Source organism: Scyliorhinus torazame, chromosome 12 (genome assembly GCF_047496885.1).
Source record: "Scyliorhinus torazame isolate Kashiwa2021f chromosome 12, sScyTor2.1, whole genome shotgun sequence".
Classification (NCBI taxonomy): Eukaryota; Metazoa; Chordata; class Chondrichthyes; order Carcharhiniformes; family Scyliorhinidae; genus Scyliorhinus; species Scyliorhinus torazame.
Window position 1 is genome coordinate 36,459,223 of NC_092718.1, and position 26,773 is coordinate 36,485,995.

The following is a 26,773-nucleotide window of genomic DNA, read 5'->3' on the forward strand; positions in this document are numbered from 1 at the left end:
GCCAAAATGATACGGTTTATAAAAAATTTAGTGTACCCAATTCAATTTTTTTCCAATTAAGGGGCAATTTAGCGTGGCCAATCCACATACCCTGTGGGTTGTGGAGGTAAGACCCATGCAGACACTGGGAGAATGTGCAAAATCCACAAGGACAGTGACCCGGGGCCGGGATCGAACCTGGGTCGTCTGTGCCGTGAGGCAGCAGTGCTAACCACTGTGCCACCGTGCCGCCTCAAAATGATGATGTTGAGAACAAGATCCAAACTTAAAAAGATTAGGATTGACATAGAAGATGTATTGCTCTGTGGAATACTTCTGTTCCTATGCTTTTCCGATAGTGGGCAAGTATACTGTACAGCGTTGTACCATGTTAGACTGCTCTCAAGTTCTTACTTGGTTTCTTATTGTTATCTCGTGAGTTTTAACTCTGATTATTCACTTTTACTTTGTGGTTAAATAAACTAGGGCAAATCCATAACAGTGCAACAGAGCTTTAATGCATCAGGTGCTTTTTTTTTTACTTCCACAAGATGACTGTTCATAAATATTCCGCTGCTCTGTCAGGTGGATGTTCACTTGAGCATCACGGCAGCATTGTGGTTAGCACAATTGCTTCACAACTCCAGGGTCCCAGGTTCGATTCCCGGCTTGGGTCACTGTCTGTGTGGAATCTGCACGTTCTCCCCGTGTGTGTGTGGGTTTCCTCCGGGTACTCCAGTTTCCTCCCACAGCCCAAAGATATGCAGGTTAGGTGGATTGGCCATGCTAAATTGTCCTTAGTGTCCAAAATTGCCTTTAGTGTTGGGTGGGGTTACTGGGTAATGAGGATAGGGTGGAGGTTTGGGTAGAGTGCTCCTTCCAAGAGCCGGTGCAGATTCGATGGGCCGAATCGCCTCCTTCTGCACTGTAAATTCTATGATCCCATGGAATTACTCCAGCAAAGGCTAAGAGTTCTACTGGTGTGCTGTCCAACATTCCTTCCTCAACCGTCACAACCAAAAACAGATTAACTGGCCATTAACCTCATTCTCCGTTTTGACATCTTGACATTATAGTTGCTGCACTTCAAAAGAAATTGATCTTGTGTGCAATGTTGGAGATATTTATGAGGGACAGGATAAGGTGCTTTATTAATGCAGTTATTTCTCTTTTACGTCTAAACATTAAAATTATGTATTCGCTTTGTGAACTGGATTTGTTCGTAGTGATTAGTTCTTTGGCTTGCCTTTCCACAACGTACTAGGTGTGGGCCTTTTGTATTGGGTTTCTTAATGTATTATAAAAGGCCAGGTCATACCAGTTCAATTGCAAAGCTCAATGGTAAGGTAATTCTAAATTTGAAGCATAATCGCTCAAAGACTTTATTCTGCACCTGGATTAAAGGCAACAGCAGTTTTCCTGCTCTGGTTCTCAAGGTGTCAGCAGGCACCTATAATAACCTAATGGAAGAAGTTTTACTCTGCACTTGATTGTCTCCCCTTGGTGGCTTGATGCTGAAAATAGATGCTTTAAATGGAAAATATTCCATTTCCCAGGATTAACAACCTTTGCCTGTTCAGCACATAAAATATATTACAGTGTTGAGACAGTGTTTTGAGGAAGGCTCATACATCATATTATCCCAACAGTAAAAACTCAACCACGGTTACTCCATACAGTAATTCAGCAACAGAATAAGTTTGTAATTGCTATACATTTTTAATATGGCCATCAAATATTGCTTCAATTATTTCTGAATGGAGAATTGATTTTGGCTAATTGGGAGCAAGGTTCAAATCTGCCTCTAATGTGCATTTTGCAAAAAGAAATATCCTAGTTCACGGAAATATTGTTGTTCGGGCATTAATTCATTAATCCCTTCCAACGTACCAGGTTAATTCTGTCACTGGAACAATTGAGTAAGCAGGTTGCATTTTGTGACGAGCATGTTTTATTAAAAGAGACTTTGCCCCTTTGACGGCTTGTTGAGATAGTATAATTATTTCTAAACTCTCCTTATTATTCTTATTGACTGGCTGTGATAATTTTCAAAGGAATCCAAGAGTCCCATAAAAGTTCACTATCCAGACAGTTTATGCAACAGGAATAACGATGGCAGAAATACAGCTCGTGGTCGCACCCATTAGAAATACAATACTTTAGTCTCTGTTTTTTTAGAAAATACCACAGTGAAAATGCCACTTTGTATATCAATGTTCTGAAATGTATTTTGGGTTTTTTATGCAGGGTAACAATTTATTTCCCCACAGTTCCCAAACTTCCAGTCATACAGACCAAAATTCAGTGCAGCTGGCAGACGCACGAGCACGATCCAGACGGTTGCATTAGAATAGGTTAGCACAAGGTCACCAGTATTAGAATTCAATACCATTCACATATGAATTCCATTACTGATGTACAATTCTGAAACTGAACTGAAGACATACTTGGAAAGCTCCCGGGTTCCATAACCTACTTAAGGTACCCAGGATAACAGCAGTGGTGGATGTATCAAACCAAATTTGCACCTGTTTTGTTTTCCGTTATGCTTTCTTCCTGACTGTAATTTGTTTGGTTGGTTTGATGTCTTTCTTTTACCTCATTGCAACCTTTTCTCTCCCTCCCCGATTTTTCTTTGTCCTTGCCTTCCACTGCACCCCCCCCCCCCCAACCCAGGTGGGTGGTAGTCAGATTAGCAATAATTTACAACGCTGTCTCAGGGCATACAGGGCGACGAGATCCTGAGCCAATAAGAAAACCAGCAGGACATTGCAATGTAAAATCAATACATCATGACTCAGGTAGACAACCAAAAAAACCATAGAAGGGGGATGAAAGAATAATATCTATGTACATGATTCTCTTGGTGCTTTAAACAGGAGATGGGGTGCTGACATAATTGGAATGATGAGACATGCATTGATGGTACAATTCTCTATGTGTTGGACATGTCACTGCCGTAGAGGAGCACTCCATGGAGCTTAACTGCTTCCCAATTTAGTTACTTAGCCTTAGTTTCCCCAGTCCCATGTGGGTTAATGGGCAACAAGACTTCCACCACTAACCCCAATCCATTGCAATTTTTTCTGCTCCAGTCCAGGTGGTGTCCTGCCCTTGGGAGGTTCTCCTTAAAGAGATTTCACCAGTTCTTCATTGGCTGACCCTGACTTCTTCTATCCCCTGGTGGTGCCAAAGGTGATGTGAGGGCCTTGTTGCCATCCAGTCATCACTGTCTTGGTCTTGTATAGACCAACCTTCTCTCCATTACTCTCAAGGCTAATTGTCATGTCTTGAAGCGCATGCAATTCTTTAGCCTACAACATAGAATTCATAGAATTTGCAGTGCAGAAGGAGGCCATTCGGCCCATTGAGTCTGCACCGGCTCTTGGAAAGAGCACCCTACCCAAGGTCAACACCTCCACCCTATCCCCATAACCCAGTAACCCCACCCAACACTAAGGGCAATTTTGGACACTAAGGGCAATTTATCATGGCCAATCCACCTAACCTGCACATCTTTGGACTGATATGAAACCCAGGTCCTTCAACCAGTGGGGTTGCCTTGAGATGCCAAAGACTGCACCCACCGTCGGTTCCTAACAGGGCAGGTGAAAAACCAAACCCAGTGACCCATGTATGACTCCCGTACATCATCTGGCATCCTGTTGGAAGTATGCCATGGGCCAGGGATAAGGTGTGTGTTGTTCAATAAGATGGGAACAAAGCTGAAAGAGTAAGAGAGACTCACACACACGCATGCTGTTTGTGGGGTTGCTGGAAAGGTAGCGTTCAGTGCCATTAATGTAGTTGTGGAAGCTATTGGATATTGCTGAGGAAGAAGAGGAGGGCATAGATGAGTAATTGGAGGTGATTCTAGAGTTAATCGTGCAGTAATAAGAAGCAGCAAAGAATTTTGCTTGTGCTGCCAATCACACAGCATAGTGTGTATGTATTTATTGATCTTTTGAGGACAGTGTATCCTTGCCCAGTCTAGACTTAGTGTGATTGTCACTGACTCGTGGGGTTGAATTTCACTGGCCCCCTGGTTGGGAGGAATGGAAGTAGGTGGGTGGACACAGTGAAGCAGCAGTGAACCATTCTGGGACTGTTCGCCATCACTGTCCCACTGCGAAGGACGTTTCCCCATGGTGACCAGGAGACTGCTCACTTCCTGTAGGCATGCAGCCAATTTGCATAACTAAGGATCCATTTCATAGAATTTACAGTGCAGAAGGAGGCCATTCGGCCCATCGAGTCTGCACCGGCTCTTGGAAAGAGCACCCCACCCAAGGCCAACACCTCCACCCCATCCCCACAACCCAGCAACCCCACCCAACACCAAGGGCAATTTTGGACACTAAGGGCAATTTAGCATGGCCAATCCACCTAACCTGCACATCTTTGGACTGTGGGAGGAAACCGGAGCACCCGGAGGAAACCCACGCACGCACGGGGAGAAAGTGCAAACTCCACACAGACAGTGACCCAAGCCGGAATCGAACCTGGGACCCTGGAGCTATGAAGCAATTGTGCTATCCACAATGCTACCGTGCTGCCGTGCTTGATTTATGGGCCATTTTACAGGGCTGCCAGCGTTTTGCTGGTGGTGGGGTGGCCCTCCTGCTATGTGGAAAGTGCCGCCGGCCTCTGTGGGAGTGCAGTATTGGAGCTGGAGCCTCCGTGGCCTAAGAAGGCGGTGGATTGGAAAAGCACCCTCTCCCCACCGCCCGAACAAAACAACTCCTGTGGAGGGTTTCCCCTCCAGCCCAATGGATCAACTGGTCTCAACATCCTAATTTTTAATTCTGACATATCTGTCCAAGGCCGTCTTCGTTTTGAGGTGCCTTAAGGTTTCTTGCCTTTCTCAGCAGTACCCACCTCCCCCAGAGGGGCTGCCGAGGCTCTAGAGCTGCCTGCCTTCTGCTGCCTGGGCTGGCAGCATCGGGAACCCTTGAGGTTAGTATGGCTGCCTTGGCGGTAAGGGCTCAAGACCAGTCTGGCATCAGGATGCAAAAGACCGCGGTAAAAATCATCCCTTAACGTCGTCAAGGCAAATCAAGATGGGTAATAAATGTAACCTTGACAAACCTCAAAAGTATATAAGTAAGGCAATTTGCTTACTGACAAACCTAGGGGATTTTCACAGTAACTTTATTGCAGTGTTAATGTAAGTCTACTTGTGATACTAATAAAGATTATTATTATTATTGATTATTAAATAGTTGGAAATCCGTATCTTTGTTTACTCTGAGTTTATATTTTCTGTCTGCTTCTAAATGGCATTCTTGTCTGTTAGGTCTCACCATCGCCAAACGCATTGAAATATCGGACCTTCCTCAGCTGGTTGCTGCCTTTCACAGTTTGGTTGGTCTGGCAGCAGTTCTCACCTGCGTAGCTGAATATATGATTGAGTTCCCACATCTTGATGCAAATCCAGCGGCAAACCTCATTAAAACTGTGGCTTATTTGGGCACGTATATCGGTGGTGTGACATTTAGTGGTTCTCTGGTGGCTTATGGAAAGTTACAAGGTAACATTTTTTTCCCCAGAACTGATTGTACTAAATTACTTAAGTTGCTAAAACATGAGGTTCCAGCTTTATGAATAAAGTCTACTTTTTCTTTAATAGTTCCGTAAATAAATGTGCTGGTTAAAAATATATTGTGTATCCATACTAGGAATTACAATTTTAATATTATTAAACACTGAGGGCTAGTACACCTCAGATATAAAATAATTTTATTGCTAGTCAGAAATTGTGAAAATTTTAGCTCCATAACTATCTGCTACTTGGAACAAAATGCCTTTGATTTGAGGGAAAGTGCACATGTACAGTCTAGAAAACAATACAAGTACCTAGAGGCACAAAGTTCTTCGACGCAAGTATTTTTAAAAAATTTAAACCTTTTGTAAATGCTTGCGTGATGGAGCTGCCAGATTTTAATATTTTTCATTTTAAAAAATTATTTCTTGGGATGTGGGCATTGTTGGCAAAGCCACAATTTGTTGCCGACTTCAGAGGGACGTTGAGAGCCAACCACATTGCTGTGGGACTGGAGTCACATGTCGGCCAGGCTAAGTAACGGCCACAGATTTCCTTCCCTAATGGACGTTGGTGAATCCGACGGGTCTTTATGACAATCGATGATCGGGCTCCATGCACACCGTCATTGAGACCAGCTGCCATTGTGGAATTTGAGCCTATGTCTCCAGAGCATTAGTCTGGGTCCTCTGGATTACTAGTCCAGTGACATTACCACTACGGTATCCTCGCATGCTGCTTAACCATAGAAATTTTAAAAATAACGATGAAAAGCATGGAGGGATTTGAAAAAAAGATACAGCCATAGAGATTCTAAAGTAATGTATCTAATGCAGGTGAAGAGCCTCTCAAGCAGTGGTGAATGCTTCCAAATTGCTTTAAAACTGACCAATTAAAAGTATTTTCCTAACCAATCTGCGGGTGGCTAGCAAAAGTTTACTTCTTTCTTGCAGGCCTACTGAACTCGGCTCCACTTATGTTACCTGGACGGCACTACCTGAATGCAGGATTGTTCGCAGCCTCAGTGGGTGGACTGGTGCCATTTATGCTGGATCCCAGTTATACCACAGGCATGACCTGCCTATTAAGTGTCTCTGCTTTGTCGACAATCATGGTATGAAGAGATTAAATCTGTTGTGGGTATTTCTGAATGAGCTAACGCGATAAGTCCTGTTAATTGATTTTGTGAAAAATTAGCACAGTAGTTGATTATGCACAAGGCAAATATATGTTCCTCTCATCCATCGCATGTAAAAGATACTCAATATTTTCACAAAAAGGTGTCAAATCATGTTTTTTTAAAAAATATTTTTATTCGCCTCCTTTTTCACATTTTCTCCCAAATTTACACCCACCAACAATAAGCAGCAATGAATACAATGTCAATCTCCTTATCAACAACAACAATCCCACCCTCCCACCAAACCCCCAAACAACAGCATGTTAACATAAACAATAAACCAAAAGGAATCAGGAATCACCCGTAGTCACCATTAACAGCCCGTCTCCCCCCCCCACCCGTAGTCACCATTAACAGCCCGTCTCTTCCCCCCCCCCCCCCTCCATGTTCGATGTAATCCAATTATTGAAAGTCCATAACTAATAATGCCCATGAATTGTAGAACCCCTCCATCCTTCCCTTCAGTTCAAACTTAACCTTCTCAAGAGTTAAGAATTCCAGCAGGTCCCCCTCAAAGAGCCGGCTCATCCTCGCCCTTGGCTCTATATACCACCTTCAACTGTATCAGCCCCAACCTTGCGCACAAGGTTCACTCTCCGGAGCACTTCACACCAGTGTCAAATCATTGTTAAGAAGCCAGGAATTAAAATGGAGTTGAAAGGTTTCTCGTGCTTTATCATTCTCCCTGGTTAACAATGTAAGAATGTTTTAAACTGGAAGGATTTAATAAACAGTCATATATTGTTCCATGAAAGTAGACTGGATGTCAGTAAACACCGCGATTCACAAGTCACGTTATCCAGAGCAAAGCAAACAGAAGACTGAGCTCAAGTCAAGAGTGTATGTCAGAGCAGGTTAGTCAGAAATGTATGGTGTGCTGGTGTAATGTCAGGTCTTCCTTACAAGGCAAAAAGGTTCACAGAAAAGTCAGAAAGCTGTTCAGTGGTCAAATGGAGATTGGTGAACCCAAGAAGACCCCTTCAGCTTTGAAAATAGTAATTCCCTAGATTTACTGATCAAATTTAAATAGAATAAGAGGCATAGTTTCAAAGGAGAACAAAGTGAGTTTAGAACTGGTGCCAGGAAGAATATCTTCACAAGACTTGAGAATTTAAAATAGATTTTTGGACAGGATAGTGCTGGCAAAAAATGTTGAGACATTCGGGAAACAAGTGTCATCAGTTTGTCTTTCTGGATGGATGAACAAGAGTAATCCAACTGGCCTTCCTGGTCTGGATATCTTGCAAACTTTGAAAATATGTAACATAATTCTCAACTGAGACTCCATAAATCATTGCTGTTAAACATTTAGCATTCTGGCTTGGGACGATTGGTTAACAAGTTGCAGCTTTGTTTTCTGACAATCCAGTGCAAGTCACTGTTCAGAAGTTAAAAGTCAGGACAATATTCATCACATGCATATAATCAAAGCAATTTGGTAGCGAGGAATATTACTGCATTATAACACTGTTGTGACCTGGTTTTTTTCTCTCTCTAGGGAGTGACTCTCACCTCTGCCATTGGTGGCGCTGATATGCCTGTTGTGATCACCGTGTTAAACAGTTATTCTGGTTGGGCCTTGTGCGCAGAAGGTTTTCTATTGGACAACAATTTAATGACAATTGTTGGTGCTCTGATAGGATCTTCCGGTGCCATCCTCTCGTACATCATGTGTGTGGTAAGATATTTCTTTAAAGAAAGCATTGGAATGATGCTGCTCCCCAAATTGTGGATTTAAGCTCTGAGGGTATTGGGAGAATTTTTAAATGGAAATGGTTTTTTTTCCCTGGTTTTAACAGGCTTCCATTTTGAATTCTAAAAAAAAATCATAAATAACGTTACTAAAATGTGAAATGTTTCTTCATCGAGCTACATTTGATAACTCCAACTTTAGGAATGCCTGGTAGATCTTGGCTCGTGTAAAATGGGTCCAACCAGCTTCCTACAGTTACCTGTCAGAATGTATTATTTGGGAAGTATCTAAATTGCATATACTCAAACTGATGTGAAACACTGTTGTCTATTGAAGTATAGGAACATCTATTTGGGCGGCACGGTAGCACAGTGGTTAGCACTGTTTCTTCACAGCACCAGGGACCCAGATTCGATTCCCGTTTGGGTCACTGTCTGTGCGGAGTCTGCACATTCTCCCCGTGTCTGCGTGGGTTTCCTCCGGGTGCTCCGATTTCCTCCCACAAATCCTGAAAGACATGCTATGAGGTGAATTGGACATTCCAAATTCTCCCTCTGTACCAAACAGGCGGCGGAGTGAGGCGACTGGGGGATTTTCACAGTAACTTCTTTGCAGTGTTATCGTAAACATACTTGTGACAATAATAAAGATGAATTAGACTCATACCATCTTTCAGATCTGTTTGTCACCATTGGTCTGTATTTCAACAGTTTGATTTTTGGCTGCTGGGTTGATAAAACCTCTGTTGCCAGATGAACTGAAAGATGGGTTTCTGCTTCTCGCCTTGAGCAGCAATACATCAAAGGATTTTTTATGCGGCTTATTTGCTTCTGAAAAATTAACTTTTCGTGAAAATATGCAAGAAAAACAAACAAACTTGAAATTGTTTTTCCCCCCCTGTTTACTTGGAAAAGGTTTGCAGCCTTCCAAAGGTCCAGGGGTGCCTTGTTGCCACGAAGCAGGCATTTACAGACTGGGCTGGATTCTCCAGTCCCCCAGCCAATTGCTTCTCGGCAGTGTGACGTTTGCTGGCGGTGGGATTCTCTACTCTTTCCCATTGAAGCCACACCACACCGCCAAGAAACCCATGGGCGGGGGTGCACTGCTGGCGGAAACCGAGAATCCCAACAGCCGGAGAATTCCAGCCTATAACTTAAATAGAAAATATCACAAAAGAGTAAATCCAGTCATTTAATGGTCAGCCACTGAGCCAATATGGAGCTCCATTGCTGTCGGTGTACTTCTGTCTCTTTCAGTATGTTGAATATTTAAGCCACCTGGGTGCTTTTTACGTTTAAGGCAATGAATCGCTCACTACCCAATGTTATCTTGGGAGGATATGGAACATCGTCCACCGGCACAGGCAAGCCCATGGAAATTGTTGGAACTCACACTGAAGTTAATGTGGATCAAGCTGTTGAAATGATCAAAGAGGCCAACACAATCATCATTACTCCAGGTAGGAGTCCCTGGAATTGTGTGGCTCATAGAAGGTTTTAACCACTGACTAGTAATCCAGAAGCCCAGGCTAATGTTCTAGGGGACAGGGATTTGAATCCCACCATGACAGCTGGTGTAACTTGAATTATAGTAATGATCTGGAATTGAAAAGCTAATCTCAGTAATGGTGACCAGGAAACCATTGTCGGTTATCGTTAAAAACCCATCTGGTTCAGTAATGTGCGTTTAGGGAAGGAAATCTGCCATCCTTACCTGGTCTGGCCTACAGGATTTTAACTACCCTCTGAAATGGTGCGGCACGCCATGCAGTTCAGGGGCAATGAAGGCTGGACTTGTCAGCGATGCTTACATCCTGTGAAAGAATAAAATAAAGCTAGAAACAGATACTTCTACCTCGAACGATAGAGAAAATGCTGGAAAATCTCAGCAGGTCTGGCAGATATCTGCAGGGAGAGAAAAGAGCTAACGTTTTGAGTCCAATGACTGTCAAAGCTACTAGAAGATACTTCTACCTGTTCATTAAAATATGACCATGTCTGCAAATAATTATTTGACAACTTATCAATTTTAGAAAAATAATATTAAAAAACATACGGGCTGTTTTTCTTTTAACTCTGCTTCCCACAATTGTAGGTTAATACTGCTAGTCCCATAATTGTAGATTGACACGCTAGTCCCACAATTGTAGATTAACTCTGCTCGTCCCACAATTGTAGGTTAATTGTAGGTTAACATTCTATAGGGAAAAATCGTCAGTGATGATAAGTAGTGATCGTGGAGAAAAGTAATGGGAAGTGTGAAAATTGGTAATGTAATAAACATTATGACCAACTAATTTATCAGCATGGTTATCATAATTCCCTTGTTTTGATTACTTGCCAAAATTATGAAATGTTTTAACAGAGTAAATAAAAATATTGGATCTTAATTTGGCACCCATGTTACTATTCTTGCCCTCATCCCAAACACTGGTTGGTGTAATTAATACTTTGCTTAATGGCCCTGCCCAAAGTCATCTGGGCATTTAATCTTGATCGAAAATGTATTTCCTGTCTCCTCACCTGTCAGTCCTTCATATCTAGGAGTCTGCTGCTCTATATCTTTCCTCAGTGCAACTGCCCCCTCGAACTCAAATTTTCTCTTACTCCCTGTGACAGAGGAGAGTAATTATGCAATAGTGAGTGACATTTGCACAGTGTATGCAGTATTGCAAATAGGCTAGCAAAGAGGCATTTAAATAAGGCAGGAGATGGCGTCTCCACCTTTTTCTCAAGTTCTGAGAGTTTGAGCCTCGAACGGCTGAGATACTCCCCACAGTTCTGTTCACCCAACTCACCACCTGGTGCTGGACACTTGTTTTATAGGAATGACATATCACGCAGCACCCGTGCTTTTTTTTAATCAACTTTAGTTTTGTCCATTTTGCTAAGTTCATTCACATGCAGTGAAGGCCACTTTCCATAGCACCCGCTTCCCCACTGTGCACCACTATATTTCCACTCTAATAAAATTCCCATTTTAGAAGTCATTGTTCTCGCACTTCCCACTTTATCCCATAACAGACCATTTCTGCATAAGAACAAGTGGCATGGTGGAAGCATTGGTATCTCTACATCTGTTCATTTCATAGAATCATTGAACTTACAGTGCAGAAAGAGGCCATTCAGCCCATCAAGTCTGCACCGGCCCTTGGAAAGAGCACCCTACGCCTCCATCCTATCCCAGTAACCCCACCTAACCTTTTTTGGGACACTAAGGGGCAATTTATCATGGCCAATCCACCTACCCTGCCCATCGTTGGACTGTGGGAGGTGTTGGCTTTTTTTTCCTTTTACTCTGTCCTTTCTGTGGCTCTGTTCCAATTATGGCAATGAGTGAATTTGCCCTTTCTATGTTATCTATGTCTAAATGCTTAGAGTCGCCAGGTATCAAATGATACCTCCACAAGTTTCAACCGGCTATCGATCAAAGAGCCAAACACCAGTTAGTTAGTTCAAGGTCAAGGGTACTTTATTTACACACAATTAGTCATGCAACATAAACACTAGTTAACTACACCTATCAACTAAGACAACCTGTACTTACCTTCGGGCACCCGGCTTCGGTCAGAGAAACAGTGGCCGCTGTTCGATTCTGGATCTATCGAATCCGAGGGAGTAACTGCTGCTCAGCTAGGCTCATCCGTCTGGTAGCGAGCGTTGAATTGGACTTGCTTCTGGTGTTGCTGCAATTGGAGCTGGCCGTGACCGGGGTACCAGGTCCAAGAGAGCACGAACATGTGGCGAACTCTTCTTCTTATACTTGGGGGTTTTTGCGCTCTTTTGGGCGGTCCTTCAGTTTCGGCCCCACTAATTGGGTGATCCCTGATCACTCCGTTCGATTCCTAACCAATAAGTGGGCGGGGATCTGGATGGCTGGGCGCATCCCAAGCGGTCACTGACCCCGTTGTTTACGCGTCCCCTGAACAGGGAGTGGCGGCAAAATGTCTGGGACTGTACCGGTCGCTCGTGTACCAGTCCTTTGTTTTGGTGAAGAAGGGCCATCCAATGCTAATCGGCCCTATTAAAATGCTCATTGGTCGGAGTTTCGATACCGCCTGGACTTCTTGCTTACAAATATACATTTCAGGCTCTGAGCCTGCCTGTATCTTGGCTTGTCCATTTTACCCACTAGGCTTTGCGAATTTCCCTGTACCTAGTTGGAAGTGGCCATCCGAGATGGCTACAGAGGAAACCGGAGCACCCAGAGGAAACCCACGCAGACACTGGGAGAACGTACAAACTCCGCACAGACAGTGACCCAAGCCGGGAATCAAACCTGGAACCCTGGAGCTCTGAAACAACCACTGTGCACGGTTGCTTCACAGCTCCAGGTGATAGCAATTGAATTAAAAGACCAGTTGTTGCACCAAAATAATTGCTGCCATTGTGATTTTTAAAAATTCATTCTGGGAATGTGGGCATCACTGGCTGAACCAACATTTGCCCATCCCTAATTGCTCTTGGACTCGAGTGACTTGCTAGGCCATTTCAGTGGGCCGCAGTTAAGAGTCAACCACATAGCTGTGTGGGTCTGGAGTCACATGCCAGACTGGGTTAGGACGTCAGATTTCCTTCCCTGGAGGACATTAGTGAACCAGATGGGTTTTTACCGAAAATCGACAATTGTTTCATGATCATCATTAGACTTTTTAATTCCAGATTTTTTTTTTTTTATTGAATTCAAATTTCACCAACTACCATGGTGGGATTTGAACCTGGGACCACAGAGCATTACCCTGGGTGTCTGGATTACTAATCCAGTGACAATATCACTCCGCCACCGTCTCCCCATCTTTTGCTGAATGATGATTTCAATAGATATGGTGCCCTGGTGATATTAAACCAATTTCCAGTTGGGCTAAATACCGCCTAAAGTTAATGTTTTAAATTAATTATTAAACATTTGGAGTTTGGGATTCCCTCAATGCTCTCCAGCGGATTGTACAAGATTGATTGTTGTGAAGTGGGCAGCAATCATCACCATTGAATATTAAATCCAGCAGGAATTTTTGAAGGGGCTACTTAACTTGTCAGCAAATATGCTATCAAAAATAATGCATTTTAATGCTGGCCTAAAACTCAAGCAGGCACTGAAGCCAGTAATGAAATTCATGGCATTGTGCCCTAAACGGCCATCAGTTTTCAAAGCATTGGTTTGAAGCAAATGTACTCAATTTGTTCTGTAATACAGGTTGGGGCTTATGCGCTGCAAAAGCTCAGTATCCAATTGCAGACATGGTGAAGATGCTCGTTGAATATGGGAAGAGGGTCAGGTAAGTTTTGGTTTCATCCAATATTGCATTACAGCTCTCATTATGGACAGAAATTGACTTGCTGCTTCTGTGGTTATTTCTCTGCCGCCAGCCCACACGTGATCAGAATTATTGAATTCAGTCACACAAAATAGCCACGGCGAGATTTGAACTTGCCACATCTGGATTGTTTCTTTTAAAATTTAGTGTACCTAATTAATTTTTTCCAATCAAGGGGCAATTTTAGCATGGACAATCCACCTAGCCTGCACATCTTTGGGTTGTGGGGGCGAAAGCCACACAAACACTAGGAGAATGTGCAAACTCCACACGGACAGTGACCCAGAGCCGGGATCGAACCTGGGACCTCGGCGCCGTGAGGCTGCAGTGCTAACCCACCGCCACCGTGCTGCCCCGCACATCTGGATTGTTAATCCATGTCACCACTACACCATTGTATCTTGATAGGGCATTAGGTGTTCAAAATACTGCTGAGGGATTCCCACAGCACGCTGGCCGGCTACCTGATACACCTGGCAGGAGGCCCAGTCCGTTTTGACAGCCGGCCTTCGTTAACATGCAGCCTGCAAGCTGGGACAGTCAAAAAGATGCCCTGTTGCAACTTTACAGCTCCGCATCTGCGTAATATGGGGCCGGCCCTGCTGGCAGGAATATGGTTGGCCTGCTGGGGGAGGATTGTGGAGGGGGGCTGTCGTGTTGGGTGTTCCACTATACAAACGAACCAACACGGTTGTAGATGGTACAACTCTGTTTTATTATTCTTGATAACATCTACTGTATACTTCTGGCTGTTAACTTTACCAGTTAACCTGTGGACCCAGCCCTAGCACTATCTTAGAGAGGCACTCAGCACATGGTGTATGTCTGAGTGGCACGCTGTCAGCTCTGTGCTCTGAGCTATCTCCTGCTGGAATGAGCGGGAACTGTGGTGTTCCCCGTTTTACAGTACATGTGCTCTCACTGGTGATTGGCTGTGATGTTGCGTGTGTGTTGATTGGTCCGTTGATCTGTCCCATCAGTGTGTATGTGTTTGTACCATGATATGTTTATATGAATATCATGACATCCCCCCCTTTTCACAAGAATATGTGCCTATATGGTAATAAATATTGGTGTGTACTGAGTGCAGCTGAGTACGTGTGTGCAATATCTACAACATGTACATGAGGCTAAACTATATACATAGGAAGGTGTCAGGTGCAACATAACAACGAGGTTGTACCATAAACAAAACAAGTGCAATCATCAAACATCGAAAGAGAACTCCTGGAACGACAAAAAGAGAAACACATCAACATTGTTGCACAACAATTCAGTGAGTCCAATGTGCAAACAGGCTCATAGGTTTTATAGTGCGTATGCTCTCACTGGTGATTGGTTGTGATGTTGCGTGTGTGTTGATTGGTCCGTTGATCTGTCCATCAGTGTGTGTGTGTGTTTGCACCATGATATGTTTATATGAATATCATGACAGGGGCGACAGCAGTGCTGTACCATCAGATCTAACTGAGCGGAGTGTGTATGGCACATACTGTTTCATTTTCCTGCTTTTCGCCCACTTAGGGCGGCACGGTAGCACAGTAGTTAGCACTATTGCTTCACAGCGCCAGGGTCCCAAGTTCGATTCCCGGCTTGGGGCACCGTCTGTGTGGAGTCTGCATGTTCCCCCCTGTCTGCATGGGTTTTCTCCGGGTGCTCCGGTTTGCTCCCATAAGTCCTGAAAGATGTGCTGTTAGGTCATTTGGATATTCTGAGTTCTCCCTCCGTGTAACCGAACAGGCGCCAGAATGTGGCGACTAGGGGATTTTCACAGTAACTTCATTGCAGTGTTAATGTAAGCCTACTTGTGACAATAAAGAATATTATTATTAGATGTCAAAGCTACAGTTAATTCCTTGATTCAAAGTGGGCAGGTAACCTACATAATATTTCAGTTTAATAAATGATTAGATGTTACCAATACAACAACATATATCCAAGAAGAAATGAATATTTTTGAGGTCTGCATCAATTAAACAATCTTCATGATGGAACAAGCCAGTTCCTTCACTCAAGAATAATGTTGTCAATCTATTCAAGGAAACGAGCCAATTTAGTTTCTTGACAAAGGCACAGATTGATCCTCGGAACAATTTGTTACAGATATGGAAGATATTTATTGCATTTTCTAATAGTGATTTTATTTTCATTAATTGTTGGAATAATATTTTGTAGATTTGGAATACACCCTGTTGCAGGACGAATGCCTGGTCAACTTAACGTACTGTTGGCTGAGGCCGGTGTGCCTTATGACGTTGTTTTGGAAATGGAGGAGATAAACGAGGACTTCCCAGGTGAGAGTAAGACGTTAATTCAGAGGCACTGCAAGAAATTTATGCAACACTTTCTCAGTATTTACTTTGGTTTTATTGCTGGAAAGAGAGGCATGTTGCTGAAGCTTTTCATCTTGCACTCATCAGGACAAATGCAAGAATGTTAAATTGCAAAGGATCACAACGTTTGTAGTACAGATGAAAGGGGGCCGGTTTAGCTCGGTGGGCTAGACAGCTGGTTGGTGATGGAGAACAGCGCTGGCTGAGGTTATTCGTGAAGGCCCGCCTACTCAACCTTACCCCTCTCCTGAGGTGTGGTGATCCTCGGGTTAAACCGCCACCAGTCAGCTCTCACCTTCAAAGAGGAAAGCAGCTCTATGGCGACTTTCCTTACTTACAGGTGAAAAGGTTGTTAATTGGTTGTCAAGTTGACCCTGATTGGCTGAGGCATTGCCATGGAAAAATCAAGCTCTGGGTAAATCAAAAAGGCTCGGACGTATTCCTTTTGTTTACAGAGAATGGGTCCCTGTATCTGAATGTGTGTTGCTTCTAGCAAGCATAAAAACAGTACAAACTTGACGTATTAGTCCCCCGTTGCTTGCTCTGTGGCAATACCTCAACCAATCAGCACCCTTTTCTCCCATAGTATAAATTATATACGAAGATACAAATTAAGAGCAGGATGTAGGCCGGTTGGCCTCTCGAACCTGCTCTGCCATTCCGTAAGATCATGGCTGATCTGATTGTAACTTCCCGCCTATCCCTGAAACCTTTCATCCCCTTGTGAATCTACCTATTAATGCCCTAAAATAGTCAAAAAAACAGTTTCCAGTGTCTTTTGAGGAAGGACTCGCTACCCTCAAAGACAGAAAATTCTCATCTCTGTCTTAAATGGGCAATCCCTTATTTTTAAACAGACCTAGAATCTAGATCTAGCTCTAGATTCTCCCACAGAAACAAACATCTTCTCCACAACCACCCTTTCAAGACTCCTCAGGATCGTAAAGGTTTCAACCAAGTCACCTCTTACTCTTCTTCTAAGCTCCAGCGGATACAAGCTGAGCCTGTCCAACCTTTCCTCCTAAGACATCCCACCCATTCTGAGTATCTGCTAAACCTCTGAACTGCTTCTAACGCGTTTACATCTTTCCTTAAATAAGGAGACCAGGACTGTACACCACACTCCATATGTAGTCTCAGTGTCCTGAAGCATAATCTCCCTACTTTTCATAGGAACATACGAATTAGGAGCAGATTTAGGCAATTCAGCCCTTCGAGCCTGCTCTGTCATTCAATCAGATCATGACTGATCTCTTCCTGGTCTCAAATCCATCTCCCTGCCTACTCCCCATATCCCTTTAACCCTTTTTTAAAAATTAGGAATATATCTATCTCCTCCTTGAAACCATTTAATGATTCATATTCCACTTCAGATTCCACAAATTCACCACCCAGAAGTAGTTCCTCCTCATCTCAGTTCTAAATCTACCACCTCTCAACCTATATCTGTGACCTCTTGTTTCTATTCAATTTCCCTTGCAATAAACTACAAAATTCTGTTAGCTTTCCTAATTACTTGCGGTACCTACACACTAGCTGCGATGGATGCAAGTTTGAGTCTTCAGGTCTTGGGAGGTTCAACCAAAACGTAGAGCTTTATTTAGAAGATGTTAGCACCAAGGCTGCGATGTTAGACTGCTCGTTTTCCTGTACAAACGGCTGAGATAACGGCACGCAATCTTTCTCGTAAAGTGCCCCTGCTGAGCTATGAAGCTGGTTGTGAGAAAACACTATGAATACATAACACTAGCCTTTTATGATCATGCACTCGGACACCAGTTCCCTCGGAATCAAAGAACTCTGCAATCTCTCGCCATTTAGATAATATACTTCTCTTTTGTTCTTCCTGATTCAAGGTAACTTTCCCCTTTCCTGACATGACACTATGCAGCTCAGCCCTCAGCTCAATGACTCTGAACTGAAGCTCCTCGAGCCGCAAGCACTTCCTACAGACATGTTTGCCAAGGATCACATTGGCATCCAGGAGGTCCCGCATGCTGCAGCCATGATACAGGATGCACTGCAACAACTCACCAAGGCTCCTTCGGCAGCACCTCCCAAACCCACAGTCGCTACCATCTAGAAGGACAAAGTCAGCAGACACATGGGAAAACCACTGCTTGGATGTTCCCCTCCCAAGTCCATCACCACCCTGACTTGGAAATATATCACCGTTCCTTCACTGTGGCTGGGTCAAAAGCCTGGCATTCGCTCCGTAATAGCACTGTGGGTGTACCTAAATGGGCTGTAGCGGTTCAAGAAGGCAGCTCACCACTACCTTCTCGAGGGCAATTAAGGGATGGGCTATAAATGCCGGCCTAGCCAGCGATTCCCAGATCCCACAAATGAATAAAAATAATTGCCTCTGCTGCCATCCTGAATGTGCCTTTATTAACTACCTAAATCATTTTATTCAATTGATTATTTTGCTTTTCTATGTATTTTATTAATCTTGCCACCAATTTCTGTACTATTGTAAACCTTAGAAATAGAATAGTCCGTAAACACTTAGAAGAACATAAGAACGAGGAGCAGGAGTAGGCCATCTGGCCCCTCGAGCCTGCTCCAGCATTCAATGAGATCATGGCTGATCTTTTGTGGACTCAGCTCCACTTTCCGGCCCAAACACCATAATCCTTAATCCCTTTATTCTTCAAAAAAACTATCTTTATCTTAAAAACATTTAATGAAGGAGCTTCTACTGCTTCACTGGGCAAGGAATTCCATAGATTCACAACCCTTTGGGTGAAGAAGTTCCTCCTAAACTCAGTCCTAAATCTACTTCCCCTTATTTTGAGGCTATGCCCCCTAGTTCTGCTTTCACCCGCCAGTGGAAACAACCTGCCCACATCTATCCTAACTATTCCCTTCATAATTTTATATGTTTCTATAAGATCCCCCCCTCATCCTTCTAAATTCCAACGAGTACAGTCCCAGTCTACTCAACCTCTCCTCGTAATCCAACCCCTTCAGCTCTGGGATTAACCTAGTGAATCTCTTCTGCACACCCTCCAGTGCCAGTACGTCCTTTCTCAAGTAAGGAGACCAACACTACTCCAGGTGTGGCCTCACTAACACCTTATACAATTGCAGCATAACCTGTACTTCTACCGCTGGAGTAGATCCTACAGGGTGAAAAGTTCAAAAAGGCAAAAGCAAACTGCCTTACTCACCCAAGGGCAGGCAGTGGCGAATCACTGGGCTAATAAGCCAGAGGCCCAAGGGCAAGAGATCCGGATTCATGGCAGATGGTGAAATTTAATTCCGTTAAAAATCCGGAGTTTAAAAAAAAAGTCTAATGTTGTACCATATGCAACTGTGTTGGCTCTTCTGTGTGTCAGAACACCCAACACCACAATGACCATGAAACCATTGTCGATTGTCGTAAAAATCCCTCTGCCATCCTTACCTGGTCTGGCCTACATGTGACTCCAGATCCACAGCAATGTGGTTGACCCTCAAATGCTCTCTGAAATGGAGGGCAGTTAGGGATGGGTAATAAATGCTGGCCCAGCTGACAACACCTACGGCCCCTGGGTGAATTTTTTCAAAACTCCAGCACTCTGAGTTAACATGGAGTGTGACCTTGAGCAATGAAATGTTTGTTTATAGATCCTGCTCAAATTAAGGAGTTAGCTGATCCCAGTTACAGGAAACCTGGTTTCAGCTGCTTTCCTTAAATAGCTAACTTCAGCGGCTCTTCCACGAAAACCTACTTAAGGTTGGGAAATTTAGATTTTAGACAATAAATTTCAGTTAAATGCGAAATACAGGCTCAGTTAGATGACTATAAAGAGATTAACTTTCCCTTACACACCCAAACCTGCCAGCAACCAATGCTAAATCGCACTGAAATGTCTGTTTCTATATCCTTCACAAACTAGCTGATCCCAGTTACAGGGGAGGGGAAAACTGGTTGAAACTGCTTTCCTCAATTAGCTAATTAGGAAGTTGCTCTTCCAGTGGGAAGATTCCATTCGGGAATTTAGACCGTTATTTTCAGTAAAATGCTGAATGCAAGCAGAATTAGATTTTTACAAGCGATTAACATCCCTTACAAAAGTTGCCAGCATCGATCACATTGTTCTGATTGTTTGAAATTGGCATTCTTGTGTTTGTCCGATTGTGTGCTGGATGAAAAGCCTCGGCAATATGTCTCTTTTCAGCAATATTCGAGTTCCGTACTGGCAAACGACTATCACTGGTTTTATCATTGTTTCCACATTCACCTGCGTTAAAATCCCATGTTTATAGTTTGACAGAAAGTTACAAAAAAATACTCTTCAATAAGTTTAGCTTCAATTCCTGTTGTTCAAGCAACCAGTAAATTGAAGAAGACAAAGTCTAGGAATACTGGATATCAGAAACCCCCCCAGAACACAATGAAAATAAAGAGCAGATTCTTCCTGCTGCCTCTGGAGAATAAAATAACTAACTTTGCTGGCTTTTATTTTGCAGTCAGTATTGGTCAAGCATCCGCACCTTGACCACATTATCGATCACTTACACGCAGAGAAAATGTTCAACACTAGAGCGTGAACTCAAAACAAAACTATTAACAATCATAGAATTTACAATGCCGAAGGAGGCCATTCGGCCCATCGGGTCTGCACCGGCCCTTGGAACAAGCACCCTACTTAAGACCACACCTTCACCCTATCCCCGTAACCCAGTAACCACACCTAACCTTTTTGTACACTAAGGGTCAGTTTAGCACGGCCAACCTAACCTGCGCAACTTTGGACTGTTGGAGGACACCGGAGCACCCAGAGGAAACCCACGCAAACGTGGGGAGAGCTTGCAGACTCTGCACAGGCAGTGACCCAAGCCGGGAATCTAACCTGCCCTGGGACCCTGGAGCTGTGAAGCAACAGTGCTAACCACTGTGCTACCGTGCCGCCTATTGTGCACGTATTACAACATATGCGACCTCTGGATTGATAATCTTTATCACTACTATAGTACTGTGCCCATCAGGTCATTTTGTTGTTTAAAATACTGCGAAAGGACTCACTGGGCAGGATTCTCCAATCCCGCGGCAGGGTGTCCACGCCGTCGTAAATGCTGTTACGTTTTACGACTGCATAAAAGGGCTGCTCCCAGTACTAATTCTGGCACCTACAGGGGGCCAGCACGGCGCTGGGGCAGTTTGCGCAGCTCCAGCTGCCGATCCCGGCGCGAACTGTGCGCGGCAGGGTGCGCAGTGGCGCCGGTGCCAACGAGGACATGCACAGTGGCCTTCAACGCGCCGGCCCCGACGCAACATGGCGCAGGACTAGAGGGGCCGGCGTGTATGAAAAGAGGTCCCCAGCCACAGAGGCCGGCCTGCCGATCGGTGGGCCCCGATCGCGGGCCAGGCCACCTGACCCTTCCCCGCTGAGGTCCCGCTGGCTCAGAGCAGGTTGGAACGGCGCCGGCGGGACTCGGCTCTTTTCTTACGGCCGCTCGGCCCATCCGGGCCAGAGAATCGACGGGCCGGCCGCATAGAGCGGCCCGCGACCGGCGACGCGCCAATTCTCTGCTCTGTGGGGAATCGCGTGCCGGCGTCAGGGCGGCGTGGCCTGTTCACGGGGATTCCCCAGCCCAAGGCTGGGTGAATCCCGCCCACCATGTCTCGCTAATTTTAAGCCTTGGTTTTGTGTTTCTGCTTGTTTTAATTCCCTCATCGTACAGTTGAATACCAAAAGTAGTTGGTGAAGAAATTGTTGGAGCTTTCTTCAGATATATAATAAACCCCACTTCCTATCTCCCGTTCGGCATTTATTTGAGTTCTCTTGCTCATTCTGCTTCTCTGCCCCTCATGCAGTCCCTGTCTCATTGGCCCTCCCAAACTGACTTGCTTTCCTGCCTGTTTCTTCCCTCGCCTTCTCCCACCCAGTTTGGAGAGAACATAAACTTCTTTGTTTTTTAAAAAATAAGTTACCATCACTTTCTAGCAAGCATTGCTTTTGCAGATTCAGTAAAGTATTGGATAGTAAGTGCTTTATTAAAAGAGAGAGAGAAATTTGATGCTTCTGCATCCTGACTATGTAGGTGATGTCCACAGACATCAAGGTGATCTTTTTGGAATCTTTGCCCAGCACAATGTATGTTGTGTGAGTACTATTCAATCCATCAAAATTGTCATATGACTACTTCAAAGCAAAGTTGTATCTGACTGCATGACTAAGTTTTAGTGCTGTATAATCGGCATTTTGAAAACTAGAAGGATCAAGTACATTTTTTTTATGAAGCATAATTGTGATGTCCCATGTGCTTTTCTTGGAAGGGGAATGATGAGCCTATATGTTGAATTAAGGTGAGGGTCGCTTTAAGAACTAAGTTTTTCGATGATCTTGTTCCTGGTAAGGTGCCTGGCCTTCAATAAGTGATCATATGACCAAGTTGCCTGGGAGATTAAACACTAGAAGAAGGAAAATCTATGGTCAACTTAAGTTAATTGTAGTAGGTGAAATTCTTTGTTGAAACCGTTTAGCACAAGATGCAGAAGAGAGTTCAGTTGAAATGTTGTGTTTTGGTTAAAAGGGTTTTAACTCTTAACTGAAGGATGCCCAACAGTGAGTTGTATTTCTGGGATAGCCAAAATGAGAAAGTTGGAGAGCATTTTGGAAGCTCCAAACTCCACAGTTGAAGAGCATTAGCACCAGGAGAGTTCTGACCTCAGGTGGCTACGCTAAGATGCCAGGGACACCTATGTTGAATGAGGAATTTGTAACTAGGATGGCTGGAGGAGATTTGAAGGGAAAACCTTGCAGAAGTAAGCGGAAGGCCCAACAAATCTCAACCCTTTTACGAATCTTCGAAGCAGTACACGGACCAAACTGTTAATCATCCAATTTCTTTAAAAAGTATCTGACTTTAGTTTATGTGGGATGTAAGTCTAATGGCTAAAGAAGAAAAGTGTTTTGAAGAGTTTGGTTTAGATTATAAATAACGGAGTTTGTTATATTTTTATTATCCTTAATAAACAGTATTTATTAATATTTGTGTTCTTTGAATTTTGTGCAGGGATATTGTTTTGATCTAAACTGTGAACCTTGTGGCTTCGTTCTTTTTGATAAAACTTGTTTTTGGAGTCTTTTAAAAAATATATGTATTACTGGTCTCTCGCAAGGCAACATCATAACGCAGTTCACCATCTTTTACTTTGACGCATTCAATCACAATGCAAGTTTCTGTAGAATTAGACCATGAATTAACAAAATTATGTTTCTATCCGAAACCTTTCAGCAAGCATGGTAATATATCTGAAAATTGCCCACAGTCTAAGAGTTAACACTGAAATAACATTCCTGCTTAAAGTGCTAGTAATGAATACATGCATGGAGGTAGCAAATAATGTTAGCTTGGAAGTAAGAGCGAGGATTTATTTCTTCATATGGCAGCAGACAGTGAAAAATGATGAAATCTCGTGCGTTTGCTGTTTTAAGGAGAAACATATGTTCGGCATTTATTGGCGTTATTGTTTGCCTCTCATGTATTGAATGCAGAAAAGCTGATCAGACAATATTGATAGCAACTGACATGCCGTGCCACGAACTGGCAGTACTTACACTTCCCTCTTGATTTACTGCCACACAGTTAGTTACCCGTGTCATCTAAGGATATCCGGAGAGATTTAGGGCAGCACGGTAGCATTGTGGATAGCACAATTGCTTCACAGCTCCAGGGTCCCAGGTTCGATTCCCCGCTGGGTCACTGTCTGTGCGGAGTCTGCACATCCTCCCCGTGTGTGCGTGGGTTTCCTCCGGGTGCTCCGGTTTCCTCCCACAGTCCAAAGATGTGCAGGTTAGGTGGATTGGCCATGATAAATTGCCCTTAGTGTCCAAAATTGCCCTTAGTGTTGGGTGGGGTTACTGGGGTATGGGGATAGGGTGGAGGTGTTGACCTTGGGTGGGGTGCTCTTTCCAAGAGCAGGTGCAGACTCGATGGGCCGAATGGCCTCCTTCTGCACTGTAAATTCTATGATAATCTATGAGTGGAGGTGAATTGTTCCCCGTAAGAAAGAGTGGGGAGTGGAAGGAAAGATCAGACAGGAAGTTACATTGTCATTCCCAGGCACATCTAGCAGCTAAGTTCATAGCAGATCTGGCAAAGAGCCTAGGAATTCATTACCTCTCTGTTCTTTCAATTGGAGAGTGATGCACCTGTGCATGGCAGGAAAAGTACCTCATAGACCTGTGAGGAAATCCTAGAATCCCTACAGTACAGAAGGAGGCCATTTGGCCCATCGAGTCTGCAGTGACCCTCTGAAAGAGCACCCCACCTAGGCCCACTCACCAACCTTATCCCTGCAACCCCACCTAACATGCACATCTCTGGACACTAAGGGGCAATTTTAATATGCCAATCCACCTAACCTGCACATATTTGGACTTTGGGAAAGATAAACATAGCAAATACAAGTTGAGTATGGGACAGCAGGAGCTTTACTGAGCTAAGGTTTAGTGATTGGAAGATGAGAGTTTGCCCATCGGGATAATCAATTCTAGAATTAATAAAAGCAAGGGTATAGCAGTACACGAGCCGAGGCAGAGATGGCCAATATTAGAGAGGAAGGTACACGGTCTTGGTTACGGAGAAGATACATGGTGGAAAACCCCAGCTGAGGGTCAGATTGGAAGTCAGGGTTGCGAGCAACCAGGCTCAACCTCAGATAGTGACCAAGGCAAGGGGATGCAACTGGTGGGTAAGGGACGATCTTTGTAGCAGGGCCCAACCAAAAGCTGTGGCTTTGGTCTTCCCCAATATGTAGTTGGAAGAGATTTCTGCTTAGCCAGTGCTGCAGTTAGGCAAACAGGATGAGACATATTTCTTTGCAGCAGGTCTGATTAGTTACCGGATTGTTTTCCCTTGGACCCCCACCTTGATCCTATACTTGGTCAAATGTTGCCTTGATCACAAGGGGAAACTTTTGCCTTCCCTGATACGCGGTTTTGCATGTAGTGTCATTGAATGGGTGGCACCGTGGTTAGCACTGCTGCGTCACAGCACCAGGGACCGGAGTTCAATTCAAACCTTGGGTCACTGTCTGTGTGGAGTTTGTATATTCTTCCCGTGTCTGCGTGGGTTTCCTCCGGTTTCCTCTCACAGCCCAAAGATGTGAAGGTTAGGTCGATTGGCCATTCTAAATGGTCTCTTCATGTCCAACGGTTAGATGGGGTTACAGGGATAGGGTGGGTGAGTGGGCCTAAGTAGGACCTTCTTTCAGGGGGTCGGTGTAGACTCGATGGATTAAATGTCTCCTTCTGCACCTGTAGGGATTCTATGGATATGTTGTCCTGCTATGATGTCCAGATCCTATCTGTATGTGGATCAGGAGGTAAATTAACATTTCCAGCTTTAAAAATGCTAAGTCCAAATGAGATGCATTCAATATGCTTAATTCAGGGTCAGATTGAGAGTCTGCAACCTCTTGCTGTAATATTTATTAGTGGCAGGAGCAAATAATCCTTGATGAGAATGTTCTGGACTCCTCTAAAAGCAAATGGGCGGAAGATTCAAAATTAATAAAACATTTCCGTATAATATTTACATTTTATTTTGAAACGTTGTCTTCAATGATAATAGAATGACGTCAATCTGTTGTTTTTGTGTCCTTTAGAAACTGATTTGGTTCTGGTTATTGGTGCCAATGACACTGTAAATTCAGCAGCGCAGGAAGACCCTAATTCCATAATTGCTGGCATGCCTGTTCTAGAGGTTTGGAAAGCCAAGCAGGTGAGCACAAGTACAAAAATGGTACCTTGCCGAATACAATGGTGGTTGAAGCAGGACTGAGATGGAATCACTGTAGGTGTCCGTTATTTCGTGCAAAGTAGCTTGCTTTGTGAACAGTCACACTTATTATAATTTACTCTGGTTCTCGGTTGGCTCGGGCTAACTAATTAGAAAGACCTATGATTATGTGTCTTGTATTTATTTTTCAAGTGTTCTTTTGGTTTAATGCAACATTTGGAATCCTGGGCCAACTATAATCTTGATCCAAGCACAATATTTCTTGGCAAATGATAAATGTGTTCATTAGCAGTCAACTATAGAAAGGCTAAGGTTGGTTCTTGGGTATTTTGTGCAAATTGTGTTTGCAGCACTTTTGTTCTCCCCAACACGCCAAAGAATCCAGAATCTCAATTTGATCATCAGCGGTAGATCAAACATTTTCCACTGGATACAGGCCAAGCTGGTTTTCCTAAATGATGTCCTTTTGGTCTTAAGCACATCATTCCGTGTTCTGGGATTCTGAAACAAGTCCCATCAGACAGGCTTCCAAGAGGAAGCCTAAACCTTCTGTTCATTTCCAACTCTTTACTTTTGTGCTTTTACGAAACAGCTTTCATTTACATGGCTTTAACATTTCAAAGCAGTTTACAGAAGGGTGGTTATACAACACTCGATGCAGAATCACATGAGAAGACCTCAGGGCAGATGACCAAAAGCTTGGTCAAAGAGGTAGGTTTTAAGCAGCATATTAAACCTTTCCGCCTTTGCCCACTTTCCTCTTTTACGTTGGGGAGGGGTGGATTCCAGAGGTTAGGCAAAGCTCCCAGTGGTGGCTCAACTAAAATGTGTGATGAGACCGGAATTAGAGTGCAGATATCTGAGGATCCGGAGGAGATTACAGAGGTAAGGAAGTGAGGCCGTGGAGGAATTTGAAAGCAAGGATGAGAATTTGCTAAAGCTCTTCGGGAGGGTTTAAACTAGTTCAGGGGATTGGGAACCTGAATTGTATCTC

General features: G+C 43.9%; 1 protein-coding gene across 1 annotated transcript in view; it reads left to right on the forward strand.

The window, feature by feature from the left end:
- LOC140387501 (NAD(P) transhydrogenase, mitochondrial-like) overlaps positions 1-26,773 on the forward strand; it is a 131,327-nt gene that overhangs the window by 92,296 nt on the left and 12,258 nt on the right. Inside the window, exons 15-21 of the mRNA XM_072470676.1 lie at positions 5,276-5,509; positions 6,475-6,635; positions 8,200-8,379; positions 9,694-9,853; positions 13,588-13,669; positions 15,884-16,002; positions 25,646-25,761. Coding sequence (XP_072326777.1) covers positions 5,276-5,509; positions 6,475-6,635; positions 8,200-8,379; positions 9,694-9,853; positions 13,588-13,669; positions 15,884-16,002; positions 25,646-25,761 — 1,052 coding nt within the window. The remainder of the gene's footprint in view (positions 1-5,275; positions 5,510-6,474; positions 6,636-8,199; positions 8,380-9,693; positions 9,854-13,587; positions 13,670-15,883; positions 16,003-25,645; positions 25,762-26,773) is intronic.